We start from the raw sequence: 14,440 nt of genomic DNA, 5'->3' as shown, positions 1-14,440 counted from the left end.
ATAATATAATATTTATATTTTACTACGACTACTACTTAGCTAAACTACACTATTCTCTACGAAAGAACCCCGGCCCTAAAAAATTCACAATAAATTACTGTTGAAAAAGAACAATAAAACTTACTTCTTTAATTTAAGGCATTATGATTCTTTTTACTCCTCAGGAAGTCGAGGTAGCTGGGCTCATTAAAATGATCCCAGTTCTCCTCTTCTTCTTGCACCATCACTTTACTTGAGGCCCTTTGCTTTTCTTTATCGGCCCGATGGCACTTCCAAATGTGCCTTTCGAGCCGAAACCAAAGAAGAATGTGGTTTTTGTCGTATGGACAAACTATGATATCCTCTGAAAAAAAATTATTTCCAACTAAACTACTAAAAAAATATTAAACTTACCAGGAGTATTAAAAATAGAACTTTTTCTGATGGGTTCCATTTTTTAAGAATTGCTTGTTATTGTAGATATACACAAGAACTGTGTTACACAACACAACACATTAACTTTTATACAGTTTGGGGTGGAAAATGAGTAAGGACAATTGCGCGATTCATCTTGAATGAGTGAGGAGTTGTTGGCCTTGCAAAAGTGGGGAGTAACATGAATGGCCTTGACCTTGAAAACATCAAGGTCCAATAATGCCTTGGCCTTGAAGTGGTGGGGGAAGTGGAGGGGTTGGCCTTGAAAAAGTAAGAGAGAGAGAGAACGAGTGACCTTGAAAAAAAAGAGAGGGAAAATGGGCGGGGTCAAACTCAAGGTCAAGGTTGTGTTGTGTTGTCCCCCCATTCGTTATCTACTTAGAAAGTTGATTTAGTTATATTATTATTGGAGTATCTAAAAATACTGAGCACTTAATCCAGGAATAAATTGCGATTTTATTTTTACAGCATTTTTTAAATAAAAACTGCGTGTTTACTTTGCTCATTTTGTTTACCAAAACTCGACTACAATTACAGCTGTACCTATTCAAACTGAAACAATATTTTAACAATGAATGTTAGTAGGATAGCTATAAAACGAATATGACACAGATTTTGTTTATAACGAGCATCTGGATAACTTACCTATCGCCACAAGAAAAATATAGTTTTGAAATTCGGAGTAAATATTTAAAAATTCAAATGAAATTAGAATGCATTTGGTAAGTATTTAAGTAACGTTCATTCAAGTTTTATGCCGCGTTTAAACCTGTCTTTAGGGCCAGGAACATTTTTCCTCCTTTTACGGTTTCATTTAAAAGCAATTAACCGCTTTTTCGCTCTAACAATGCCATTTAAGGTACCCTAGAGTTGGTAATCATCCCAAAGCATCGATTTTACATAATTATAGATGGAACGGCTCCACTGTTGGAACTTCTGGCCATGATTACATCACGTTCATAAACTATGTAATCTGCTAATTAAAGAAAATCTGAGAGAAAGTCGCATTTTCCTAAAGTTATTCAAGGGAGGTATCTGTAGCTTGCAGGATCAGTTTAACTTCCAACAAATTGTAAAGGGTTTGCGCTAAGAAGTGACGCAGAGATGGATTTCACTGGCCACATCAATCTCCTTCAAGGAAGATCCACGAAACTGTGTAAAGCATAACAGAGAAGATGCGTCAGAATTTTTAAAACTCCTTAAAAATAAACGCGATCCCTGGCTTGATTGATACGCAAATATTTAATCGATTTAATTTCATTCAGACAAATATTTCAGAAACGTTTTTATTCTCCCTATACTGACTCAGTGAATTTAATTAGTGTCCATTCAAATATCATATAATTAATGCCCAATGAATCTAATTTATGTAATTACTTCAAAGTAACATTCAATAAACAGTCTGCAACAGCAACATCAAAAACAATGGTTCATTCAAATTCAGCGATTTTATTACACCTGTTGATTTAATATAATATTTACCGCGAATAAAGTATTTAAAGTTGTAACTGAAATTGCTTTAGGTTTTCTTAAAATAAAAGCAATACATAATAAATAACCGTATTTATTTGGTTTTAGTATGCCACTAGTTAATTAATTTACTACTAAACTTATAGAAAAATTTATTTTACACCCAAGCTTGTACCAAACTTGAATCTGTTAACAAATAAAAAATGGTTTGTATCAATGCTATTTGCTTTTGCCGTCACTTTCCTCCAGAAATAACAAGTCAAGCAATAAATCGAAGAAATGTATATTTTGCAGCTATAAACTCTTTAAATCAACATAAGATCGTTTTTTCGACTTGAAGATTTCTGCACGCACAATGTAAGATTTAACAAACCGTTGCAGGACAAAATTTAACAAAATTCTTATTTCCTCAAGCATTATTTAAATACTATATCTAACAATTGGTTTGTGCCACAACAGCAATTAATTAAAGTATTAAGAGTGAGATATGTGGAAATTTTTTGTTACAATAAAGGTGCAAGAAGAGCCCACACTACGTTTTGGTTGAATTTAACCAACTCACCTATTACTATTAAATTAGAGGCTTCTTATTTCAAATACAAATAACTCAGCATCACGGACGCACATCAGACCACACCGTTCCTCAAACAAAACTGAAGGAAATTCATTTAAGTTTCAGTTATTAATAGCTTTCCTGTTTGCAACAAATTTTATTCATTTTCCCACATAAAATAAGTTCATTCGAACATCAACAGCTTTATTAATTACAGTTTATAGTACACATAAATTTACAATACTACAATACTTTTCGTCTGTTTGTACATTTTTAATGCTTAAGCTAGTTCTAACATAATATTTCATAAAATGCTTAAACAGTTTCAGACACTGGTAAAGCTTGTAACAATAAATAAAAACTTGACTAACGTCCGGACTAAAATTGCTAAAATTTAATTATAAAAACACACATTAGTCCACAATAACTTACGTACCTACAATTCGTCATAATCACACAAATCACACGTAATTACTTTTCAAGAATTATTAGCTGGGATTCACTAAATTGTGATTAATACCTATCGTTTTCTTCCACCTAATACTGCGATAATTACAGGGATAAAATCGTCTCAGTTCACTTCTCCACAAAGTAAATGTATTACTCTGCAGTTACTAAAAATGAGTTAGTAGGTGAAACAAAATTTAAATTACGAAACTTACCCCAACTTTAAGTAAAAAACACATTAGAGCTAATTATCTTGTACGAACAGACACAAGCTGATGGAAATCTGTACCTATCAGCGTACGGTCTTCCATTTTCATCAGCCGTCAGTAACAATTTTTCGACGAACTTTTGTCGACACCTTGTTTTTAACTTTCTCACCTTCTCGTAAAATTTGCACATTTGATTTTTTCTAAAACACGTACTAAAGTCCGTCCTTATTCACAATAAAATTTAAAAAACTTACATCACGCAGACCTCTACGGACACTCCTTGTTTGTATCCATCGAAGTTGTAGATAAATTTCAGATTATTTTTTATATTATATGCCGCTTTTGGGTATATAATACTTTTGCGTGATGCACAAATACAGGAAGTGTCTTGGTTCCTACTCATAATGGGCTCTATTACTGCCATACTCTGAAAGTACCGAGAAAACTCCTTTTCGCGGCTTTTTAATATTTTGGAAAATAGTTCGTTAGGGTAGCGGTCCAAGTGTTCACAGTACGTGTGATTTTGGCAGTTGGGGACCACCGTCTCGTATAAAAAATCACCCCCAATTTCACTCGAATCCGGAAAGGTCAAACCCTTGCGATCATCTAAAACTACGAATTTACTACTTCTTTCCTCATTAAAACCAGTTTAAAATTACACAATTAGAAGACGAATGAGAGAAAAAATTAGAGTGTCTTCATTAAAAAACTTTGTGTTATTCTGTTATATTCTCTGAGATTAGTTTACACTGATTAACGCTTGCTAAACTTACCCATCTTGGCTGGATTAAATGACATGGCTTGAATGCCCAACTAAAAATCAATTTATTAATCAAACTTGTAACAGCTTAATCACACAGCGCTTCACAAGATATATTCCTACCTCTTTGAAAACGGCAAAAACCAACACAAAAACCCACATTTCTTCCACTGCCACTGAAGGTTGTGTACTGTCTTCTGAACAGGTACATCTGACACTAACAGCAAAGGATTAAGAGTTAATGATACTTACCGTCCACCACCTTGACCATCATTTTCACTAACAGCAGGAGACCGGCTCCGAAAGGTATTCGACTACGAAATTCTTTCACAAGAATTTACAGGTCGCCGTGACATCAAAACTCATGTTTACTTTTATTTCATTAGAAAAGGTGGAAAAAAAAAACGAATGTATAGAATCAAAGTTTTATTGTACCGGGAAATGGTATAACATTTCAGCTTCAAAGACACGTCTATTGATCGCAATTTAAGGAAAATTAGTTGTCAGCAAACTCTCCTAAACTCGGTTAAAATTAATAATTGGTTCGTATGCACAGACACAGGCGGAAGGAAACCAGAATAAATCCCACACAGGTTTTCCGTATTCATCGGCAACCAACAGCAACATATCGCTGTACTTTTGCATACACTTCGTCCTAACTTCCCGCGGCGTTCCCTGGAATGATCTGCAAGCTGTTTCAGCTCTAATAAGAAAGTAGAAATCGTAATCACTTCATGCACTTACACACATTCTTCTGTCCTTACGCCTTGCTTGTAGTTATCAAAATTGTAAACATATTTCCACTCGTTTCTGACGTTTTGCGCCACTTTGGGATATTGCGTTTGGACGTGAGAATTGCAGATGTAATATTCAGTTACTCCGTACAATCGATTTTTGATAGATTCTTCCTCGGCGGTGCTTTGCGGCATGAAATAATCTTCCCCGTATGTGGTGTTTTCTAATATTACGCTAAATTTATTTTTGGGGTAATGTCCGACGTCCTCACAAAATGTTTTGTTACCGCTACACTTTGGAGCAATGAAAGTTTCATGCTCTTCTAGCGAGTTCGGAAAAACGATGTGATTGTTTCCTGCCATAAAAAATAATTAAATTTTCATTTTCAAGGCGATAAATCTTACTCTGCCAGGCTGGACTTGCTTGAATACTGACTAAAAAAACTATAAGAAAATCCAGAAAAAGAGAAAAGAAATAACTAACCACTTCCATAGTCATAAAATAAACACAGACGAAAACACACTTCACCCACATTCGACGTTTGCAGCCACGAAGAATAATGTTGAATAGAATCGTAAATAAGTGATTAGGAAAGTTGAAAGGGTTTAGGGTTTCGGCCAGAGGTGGGGAGAAGGGTTCGTTCATTGGTTGTGGTTTGCTTCTGTATGATTTTATTCAATAAATAATCCCGCTGCCGTTTTTACAATAAAAAGTTCAATCACATAACTTATATCACATTCTTTATTTTATTTTCCTTTCCCTTTCGACCTTAAGGAAACATCGTCGGCGCCAAATCGGGACAAAAAACTCAGATCCTTCCTGTAAGAGCAGCAGCAGGCTGACGGTAACTGGAATGTGTCCGGGACGGGATCCCCATTTTCAGATAAAGACATCATCCTCCGCAACATGTATTTTTGCTTGCAGCTGGTTATGTAGCCGTTCGCCCTGTCGCCGATGAGGTCACAAGCCGCCCCTTCCCCGCAACACTCTGTCACCGACACAGAAATCAACTTTCAACCCTTTACTTTCGGCAAATTTCCGTCCTAATCCCTTGAATGTATCCGTCTTCCTCTTGATTGATTATGACCTTCCACTTGTTGTTTTTGTTGATGCCAACTCGGGGGAAAATCGTTTTGGATATGCTCGTGCAGATGAACGCCTCGAAGTCGCCGTTTCTGTTGGTGATGCTGTAGCGCTCATCGAGGGGTTCGTCCTTGCCGAATAAATCAGTATGCACCCGCTTGCGCTTAAGCACGTTTTTCACGTGGTTGTAAGGATAAGAATCAAAGTCCTCACAAAAAGTGTTGCCTTCGGCACACTTAGGAGGACCGTCGATTTTCGGAACATCATTGAAAATCACTTGGTACGTGTCGGGAAATATTATGTCCTGGTCGCCGAACTCCCCGCCCAGCAAATCCCCTGAAAGCGACCAATTAGTTTTCTAACAAATTTCAAGCAAAAAATAAGGACAAATAAACACACTTGTTTAAGTGTGGACGATAGGTCAAGGTTACGTGTTTTATGTAAAGACATAAACAAAAACAAACAGTGGCGTTTCAATCAAAATTTCATTTTTTCGTGTTTGTTTCCTGTTCCCAAAACCACTCTCTGAATTTATGCCATTTTGAAATTAACCTTGGACTAGGTTTATAAATCTGCGCTAAGTAGACGAAGATTGATTCGTACCTCGGAACAAAATCCTGGTTTTAGTTTTATTCTTGTCATCTTTTAACGCCTCGCCGGTTAGATGTTTAATAAAAGTGATAGCGCTATCATTAATCCCTTCAGTCACTTTGGAGATGGCTTCAAGCGACTCTTTAAATTGAGGTCGCGTCTCTGCAATATACACCTACAACAATTGCAGTGATTAAAGTATTAAGTAAAGTAATCATCAGTAGAATGGAACAGCGGTTTGTTTAAACATTTTCATGGTTATTCACATAAACTCGATCGACAGGTTTGTTTTTTTCTAAAAGCAATTTCCGACTTTGTTCCTCGAATCGGTTTCAAATACTTTCGCGCAATTAGACAAAGTGTACTCACCGTTACCGCAAGCACCACTAAAATAAAAAAGACGTAGCAATTTTTCACCATCGTCTTCCACAATTAGCCGCTGAAGACGCATTTACAGTTACTTGCACTAGTTTGCAAAGATTGTTCGTTGCGCTCAAATCCTTATGAAATTCCGAGTCCCCATTTAAGCCAGTTGTAAACACAAACTGATACATTGCTAGTTACAATTTTCGAATAACAAACTACACTACACTTGATAATGACTGTAGCCGCAATAAATTATAGCAAGTAACACATTAGCCGCAAGGTTTAGTCATCATATCGTAAATGAAAGTTCGATCAAACTCGTTCTCGTTTTATTTATAGAGTGCCACTAAATCTACAAATTATTTTCAAATACTGTGCTCCCGCCAAAGCGCAACACAAACTGTTTGAAACTAGTTTCGTTTCTGTGTTTATAGGTATAAACGCTTCATGTGTGGAAATTTACATAATTTACTGGCCAGCAATTAGACTCCGGTACGCGTCCGTGAAAGTCTTTAAATACACAGATACATCTTCACTTCTGAGTGATTTCACTCGATGGCCGTCAACCATGACCGGGGAATTACCAAATTTTTGCGCACTTGACTCACTTCACTGTGGCAAAAAATACATTAACAACAAATAGCTTTTTTTTTTAAATTAAATGAGATTTCAACAAATAATACCATAAATATTAAATAGGTACATTGGTTTAATAGATATACATAATTTAACTTGTAGATAACTCTTTATTTGAATGTGTAATCGGTATTGCATAAGTCAGTGGCCACATTTGGAAAATACATTTTTAGGCTTATTTAATTTTCCTACATTTCGTATCGTTAATAATAAAGAACTCCCCCAAATAAATTAAAACTGGAAATAATTACAAAAAGTTACAATTTAAGTTATTACGACTGAAATAAACATCAAAATCAGAAAAGTTCTGCGAGTTATGCTAATGACAGATGAATTTAATCTGTGCAAAAAAAATAATTTTCTGCAATCCTACACAAGAAGTACGAGTAAAAGACCTAAAGTCTACAGCGTGTCTTAATTTTCATTTTTTCTGCAGCTGCATGTACTTAAAATGATTGCGATACTGTTATTAATATTAATTTAACATTTGCAACAAATAGACAATTAACTAAATGCGCCACTTAATTTAAATGTATTGAGAAGGTGATTGGAGTCAAACTTTTCGAAAGTCTTTCTTAAAAGTTGTGTGCATGTATTACAAGGGTAACTTTAGACGCTAATTACAATGCTGTTATGACAAAATTATAAGCAACACGCGAGTCCGCATATAATTAATTATTCTTCTTAGTCAATCACGTGAAATAAGGTAAAAAGAAGGGAAGATGGAGTGATGTAGTATTCATTAAATGTTAATTAAAGAGGAAGAAAACTTAACTCATTACTCATCGGCAATCTTAAATCGCAGCACCCGTCTAAAGTTCCCCGTGCCTGATGGTTATACAACAAAGTGGGAAATACGCCGTACAAAAAAGAAAAATACAATCATGTGAAAAGTTCCAATACTTCCGATAAGTTTATTCTTTCCCCTAGGGCGAAAATATGAATTATCTGCAAAGTTTTCCCTTTGATTTTTAAACTTGAAACTTTGATCTGTTTCGTTAAATTCCATTATTTGTATGCAAATACGTTTGGCCAAAAGTTGTGGGAAATAACGTCAATACTTATTGTACTAAAATCCGTTTTGGTAAAAAAATGTGGAAAATTTAAATTATTTTCTTTTCTTCGGCGACGATGTTCTAGTTGATGGACGAATGTTAGCCAAGCCGTGAAGAACAGGTGAATGAAATGGATTTCCCAAATCGATCGGAAGTTAATTGACACTTTCTTTCCAAAAACGAAATCAAGAGAAACAGCAAATAAAAAGCGTAGCAACAATAAATGAATACATCATAATACGTAATTTATAATAATTAGGCGTCAAGTTCCTGAAGTTGGAAATTAACTGATCAGCTCCTGAAAAGCTTCATGATGTTCAACACTTTACGTTTCACGTAAACCAACAATTAATCACAACTTTCTTTCTCCATTTGCTGAAATGAATCATAAATTATTAACGAGGATCGGCGTCACAAACGTAGTTAGGAAATTTTTAATTACTTACGCCAGTGAAGTATTTAGCGGGAAACACAGTGATACAGTGGCTTCCGGCCGACTGTCCTGCGTCTGGAAAAACGAAGAAATGTTGGCGGGACACGTCCTGCACTATGCAGGTCTACCAGCAGTCTCTTTCCCACAACATTACCGTTTGACTTGTTGTCCTTGTCGATTTACAACAAATTTTAATGTACTCTCGAATAGCGGTAGTGTTGAATGTTGTGGTCGGTCAGACGCTCCGCTCCGGTTAAAACAGACGTTGGGTCTCTTTAGCCGCTTTCGTATCATGCAGACGGGGTGGTAGTTGCTTTGTAGTGCTTAGTAGTTTGGTAATAGCAATGAATGGCAACGTGATAATAGTTTTAATGTCCTTGGTAAGAAACTAATGTAACTTTCCTCAATTTTCCCACAGTGACCTAAACTCAAACAGCTCGCAAACACAACAAAATCTTACTTGCAAATTCCACTTTTGCATAAATCCGCGTCACCTTCTTATTAAAAAAATTATTCGAGGAGTTATTTATACCTTTCTGCGGTCGCAATTATTATTACCTTTTTGTTTTTATTTGCTATTGTTAAATGTGTGTTTATCGCTCATTTGCATGGCTCAAAACATGATCGCGCAGCAGCTTGCCTGCTCTAGTAACTTAAAAGGCTCAAGACCCTCTGGGAGCTGGCGCATACGTTTTACGTGTAAACTGTTTTTACTGTTTTTAGCCACAAATTTAGACTTGAAGAGTTTCTTGACATTTGCAGTGTTTCTTTATAAGTAAATGTAGTTCCAAGAAACATTCTTGATTAAAATAAATGGCTAGATATTTTTTTATTAAATAAAATGTCTGTTAATGAAGTTGATACGAATTTTTGATAACGGTGCATTGTATTGAGAATTTAAATAAACCATTTTATAGGAAATTTAAAAATACAGACCTGAGATATTTTAGATTTTTGTTAACTGTTCTTAATTGATAGATATAAAGCAAAAATTAAATTGTAAGTAGGCAACTTTTAATGCATCCTTCTTCGAATGCGTAGCTAGCTGGAAGAAGATTTATGACGGGTTTAGGACGCACCGCTGGAGGTAACCACCATTGGGGTGACCCACAAGATAATAATTTTATTGCCTTTGTTCAAGACAGAGAAATGTATCGGCACAAATAGGAATTTTAGCGATTTCTCTAATAATGGTATAAAATTAAAGCACATGATTTCGGAATTAATTTTTTTAACAAAATAATTAGATACCTATAGATTTGCATTACGTTTTTTTTGTGTAGACACTGCTATCAACGTATCTTATGAGATTTTGAAATACGAGTAATCACGCTCGCTATTTTTTTGAATACTTTTAACAATAAAATTATTCCTGTTTTAAAAAAAAATATAAAAAAAGATGATTAAAACTTTGGTACTTAGCTTCGTTCTGTACAGGTTTTGTGATAGAACTACTGAGCTCCCTCACCACGACAAGGTGTCAACCCACTGAGGAAGTTTTTTTTTACTTTTATTGTTCAAATTAAAAATTATAATTATTATTAAAATGCTTATCATCATATTATGTATTTATGTAAAAATCTCTAAAACTAAACTTGAAATATTATTTACAAATCCTTTTTTATTATGCTGCGTAATGGTAAATTGCGACTATGTCTTGAATCAATTATTTCTGGTAACATGGCATTCATATAAAAATTTTAAAGACAATCTATCATTCCTCCGTTCCAATATTTACTATCGTTTTTCTCAATAATACAATATTTTAAATCTGTAGAGGTGTACACTATAAAATAACAAGTTTGGCGATTAGTAATGTGGAGCTGACCTTGTACTTGATGCATGTAATTATCTTTTTCTTTTAAAACTATTTTACTATCATCTTGAGAATCTATTTCTAAGTATTTAATCAATTTTTGTTCTATGGCAGTTTTAATATTTGTGTTTCTTGCGCTAAATGGACATTTAATTTTAACAATAGCATTGAACCCACTAACCCATCTGGTGTTGCACCTAAAAATTTTTTTTCTTTATCAACAAAAAAGCCGCATGAATCTACCTTTATACCTGTGATCTGTTCAAACTTCTCCTTTGCTTTCTCTTCATTATCAGTTCCCCACTGTAGTGGTTCGGGTAATTTTTTAAATTTAGATAATCCCACACGATACAAGATATCTTTTACAGCATTCGCTGTATTGGTCGTACATTTCATATTAATAATTCTTCCGAAATTACTAGCCGTTAATTTATTATTTCTTTCTTTATCCCACTGCTCATTATTACGTTGACCAATTGTTAACAAAGGAATTTTTAAAATATCGCAAGCAGCCAAATCATTCAAGAACTCATTTTTTATTTTGTCATATGTTTCTGTTGGCATGTCCATTATGTCATTAGTCGCACCATAATCCGAATCTGCACTTTGAATACGAATTTTTCTTTTATTTAATTTTGTAGCTTGAAGTTCTTTGGTTTTTAATAAGCGATTTGAAAATTTTGTGGTGTAAATGCCACTATTCCCTGATATTTTCTCCATAATTTTAAATACAAATTAATTTGTTTTTGTTATTTACATTTACGACTGCCGCAAAGCATCTTCCATGATAAGAACCGCGTTCTGAAAAATTTATTCTTTTACCCCGAACAAGTTTGTTAACTACTGAATTAAATGACTCAACAGAATTATTATCGACATCATACAATAGACTTGAAGATAAATTTGCAACTCGTTTTAATGCCTGCATGAACAACTCAAACAAGGAACTATTTTTAAAGTCAGAATATGCAACTGCATTTGTTATTTGACCAACTGTTTTACAAAAATACGTAGCGCACTTTGAATGATTACCAAAAATATGTGCAGGTCCATTTAAAATATCATTTTTCAGGTTTTCTGCTTTTTGATCGAAAGTACAGTTTTCGTTTTTTCTGTATTTTATCGCTGAAACAATTGCGGTTCTAAATTTCAAATAATTGTTGCGCAAAAATTTTTTTATATTTATGTCAGAACGAGGAGTTTTAGCGATTTCTCTAATTTTAGTACAAAAATTTCGTAGTATATGATTTCGGCATTCAATTTTTTTAATAAAATAATTAGGCCCGTATGGTCTTGCATTATGAATTTTTTTGTAGACGCTACTATCACCATCTCCTATGAGGTTTTTAAATCTTACGTTATGCATGTCTACTTATTTTTTAAATCCATCCAAAATAATTGCTGCTTCCATTGAAGTTGAAGTGTTTTTCCAATTTTTAAAACATTTATGAGGGGGCGTCGTTTGGTTTTTTTTCTTATAATACATACATTTTTTACAATTTTTATTTTTAACTCCCACGTATAAAATAAAACCCTCCACTAAATACAAGAGCTTATGAAAAACTTTCTAAACTTTCTAATAAACATTTTTGTTTACATGTGATTTCAGTTTCAGGTACCCGATCTTTAGCAATGTTTACTTATATTTTAAAGAAATACACAAAATTTATATAATGTAAGAGTAACGCAGCTATATCTTCGCAAGCTAGTAATAGAAAAATTGTATAAATTTAATAAAAAAACGAGAAATAATTCCTAAATTCTAAAATAATACATAATTATAAAAGTATCATTTATTTTACTAGGCGTAACGTAAACAAATTATATCCCTAAGACTGGATCTTACAATCTCTCGACACGTTATTTGTACTATAATTATTACTGGGTATAGTTACAATAAATTTTTACAACAATGTATTTTTCAGAATTTATTACCTGGATAAAATTATCAGACGAAAAAGCGGGTTTAAAGAAGTTTTCATCATTTTAATGAGATATTCCTAGTAACTTTTTTAAAGTTAAACTGTTTTCTGAAAGAACAATAATGTTTCACCAATTAATTTCCTACATTGGCCACTACTAGGTTTAATTCTGCCAGGAGGTCCGCTAGGGCACTGCCCATACGGTCCTCGGTACCGGAGCCCCATGCGTGAGACTTGGCATTGAAATCGCCCGTTAACAGGATTTTTTCTCGCATGTCTCGTAGTGTCTTCCTTAACTCCTCAAGGAATTGTTGAATGGGCACATTTGGTGAATGTAACCACTGATCTTTGTGCATATTCCCACTTGCACCGAGGCCCACCCCCGCCCCGAGGCTTGGTGTTCCACTCTGAGTTGCGGATTAATGACTCTGATTGCTACGTCCAGGTTTCTGTCATAGGATCATCCTCCCTTAGCGATGAGTCTCTTGTTGGGTTCCGTTACAAACAGGATATCCGCCCGTTCCTCAATGGCCATCTGCGTTAGACAGTCGTGTGCTGTCTGGCTCCGGTTGGTGTTTAGCTGGATACAGAGCAGCACTATATTGGTACTAACTGTGGCCATCTGTCGTTGTCGTTGTTGGAAGCCCATAGCTGGTTCTGGTTTTCCTTGTCCCGGTCCGTCAGTGGGTGCGGGTGTGGGCTTCCCCCTCCCCGCAAACGCCGTCAGTCACCAATGGGCTCTTCTACCTGTTCCCGGAGGTAGCGTTCCAGAGCGTCGTTTCTTGAAGTCATTCTACAAGGCTTACTTTGGTTCCTCGTTTGGATTGCATTTCTCATTGCTTTCTTGAAACTCTCGCAGTATGCCGCTCCCGGCATTTGTCCTTCCGAACTACACAGGGGGCATCGAAGCTGTTGTTCCAGAAATAGCCTATCTGCGAACATTTTCGGCATCTCTGCCTTCTATCCTCACCTGAGCAGTCCTTTGTTTTGTGCCCGTACTCCCAGCAGTGGAAGCATTTTACTACTGCAAACCGATCGTGCACACCGGATCTGCTGAAATTTTGCTTTTATCTAGTCGTAAGTACTCTATATTTAAATTATTTTTCTCCCTTAAATTAAAATGTGCCGTTATTGCATACCTTTTTTTTTTGGTTTGTTTATATTCGCAACAGGTACACAAGGGCGGTAGGTCTTTTTAGTCGGTGGCAGGTCGTGGGACAAGGATTTTACTATTGATGGTTTAAGTTAGCTAAAAATTTAAGGGCGCCACTCAGTTATCGATAACTAAGCTCCCAACTGAGAAGGAGATAAGAAAACTATTGAATAATCAATTAAAATTCCGTATATTAAAAGTTACTCTTGTGACCAGATGGTTAAATCAACTACTGACACGAATTTTTACGTTAGAATTGGCCAATTCGCTCGCTCACATTAATTGAAATTATAAGTTATAAAAAATTACTAATAGTTGCATAAAAATTGAAATTTAAAAAGGAAAATTTGAAAATTGAAATAAATTTTTTTTAAGAAAGGAAATTCGAATAATATATTATAACGACAAGATTGGAAATCGCGAAGAACTGATATCTTGGACTTATCTGCGTCCAGTCCTTGGCCGTTTACGAGGTTCCCGAAGGTCACACCATTTGATGAAGAAAGTCCTCCTCTAATCGACTGTAGGGGAACCTTCGGATACGAAATAACAGAAACTTTGAGGACCTCGGATTTTCCTCTGATCGGTTACGACATTGGCGTGTCGGACTTTAGGATGATACTGGGGTTGAGGGCCTAAAATGGGGTATTAGGGATCGGAAAAACTAAAGTTATGAACCTACTTTGGTGGTGTGCGCCCTCAAAAGTTGCTTGATCGTTCTAAGTGTTGGATTTTTAACAAATAAATAACTAATTTAAGCTCACAGGCAATTGTTGCAGATGTTCTTAACTGGACCT

At 35.2% G+C, this 14,440-nt stretch overlaps 2 protein-coding genes across 11 annotated transcripts; both read right to left on the bottom strand.

Moving 5' to 3' along the window:
* LOC135265450 (uncharacterized) lies at nucleotides 1-4,146 on the bottom strand. Of its 5 annotated transcripts, none has more exons than XM_064354963.1 (7): nucleotides 3,977-4,146; nucleotides 3,867-3,906; nucleotides 3,348-3,699; nucleotides 2,874-3,293; nucleotides 394-2,824; nucleotides 125-343; nucleotides 1-75 (listed from the first exon to the last, which is right to left on the bottom strand). In XM_064354963.1, exons 1-4 carry the CDS (start codon nucleotides 4,013-4,015, stop codon nucleotides 3,107-3,109), a joined length of 618 nt encoding a protein of 205 aa, XP_064211033.1. In that variant the 5' UTR covers nucleotides 4,016-4,146; the 3' UTR covers nucleotides 1-75; nucleotides 125-343; nucleotides 394-2,824; nucleotides 2,874-3,106. The 5 variants fall into 5 exon arrangements, 4 of the variants coding, with proteins under 4 accessions (XP_064211033.1, XP_064211034.1, XP_064211032.1 ...); XM_064354964.1 differs by having other exon boundaries at nucleotides 2,878-3,293; XM_064354962.1 differs by having other exon boundaries at nucleotides 394-3,051; nucleotides 3,100-3,293.
* A 118-nt stretch (nucleotides 4,147-4,264) lies between these two features.
* On the bottom strand, nucleotides 4,265-14,440 carry LOC135265451 (uncharacterized). Of its 6 annotated transcripts, none has more exons than XR_010333116.1 (7): nucleotides 14,326-14,440; nucleotides 8,766-14,278; nucleotides 6,632-8,694; nucleotides 6,275-6,437; nucleotides 4,993-6,007; nucleotides 4,598-4,943; nucleotides 4,265-4,556 (listed from the first exon to the last, which is right to left on the bottom strand). XR_010333116.1 is itself a non-coding variant. In XM_064354965.1 (5 exons), the coding sequence occupies exons 1-3, from the start codon at nucleotides 6,680-6,682 to the stop codon at nucleotides 5,610-5,612; spliced, it is 612 nt and encodes a 203-aa protein (XP_064211035.1). In that variant the 5' UTR covers nucleotides 6,683-7,221; the 3' UTR covers nucleotides 4,265-4,556; nucleotides 4,598-4,943; nucleotides 4,993-5,609. The 6 variants fall into 6 exon arrangements, 1 of the variants encoding a protein (XP_064211035.1); XR_010333117.1 differs by lacking the exon at nucleotides 14,326-14,440 and having other exon boundaries at nucleotides 8,766-13,543; nucleotides 13,630-14,038; XR_010333118.1 differs by lacking the exon at nucleotides 14,326-14,440 and having other exon boundaries at nucleotides 8,766-13,540; nucleotides 13,630-14,038.

This window comes from Tribolium castaneum, chromosome 2, assembly GCF_031307605.1.
Source record: "Tribolium castaneum strain GA2 chromosome 2, icTriCast1.1, whole genome shotgun sequence".
Classification (NCBI taxonomy): domain Eukaryota; kingdom Metazoa; phylum Arthropoda; class Insecta; order Coleoptera; family Tenebrionidae; genus Tribolium; species Tribolium castaneum.
Note: the sequence above shows the minus strand (reverse complement) of the source record. Positions and strands in the feature narration are given on the sequence as shown.

Coding starts and splice junctions, on each gene's coding strand:
- LOC135265450 (XM_064354961.1), bottom strand. CDS start 4,015: ATGTGGGTTTTTGTGTTGGTTTTTGCCGTTTTCAAAGAG. Junction 3,700..3,866: donor ATTTAATCCAGCCAAGATGG/GTAAGTTTAGCA, acceptor TCGTAGTTTTAG/ATGATCGCAAGGGTTTGACC. Junction 3,294..3,347: donor TCCGTAGAGGTCTGCGTGAT/GTAAGTTTTTTA, acceptor TACGTGTTTTAG/AAAAAATCAAATGTGCAAAT.
- LOC135265451 (XM_064354965.1), bottom strand. CDS start 6,682: ATGGTGAAAAATTGCTACGTCTTTTTTATTTTAGTGGTGCTTGCGGTA. Junction 6,438..6,631: donor TAGTGGTGCTTGCGGTAACG/GTGAGTACACTT, acceptor CAATTGTTGTAG/GTGTATATTGCAGAGACGCG. Junction 6,008..6,274: donor AACCAGGATTTTGTTCCGAG/GTACGAATCAAT, acceptor GGTCGCTTTCAG/GGGATTTGCTGGGCGGGGAG.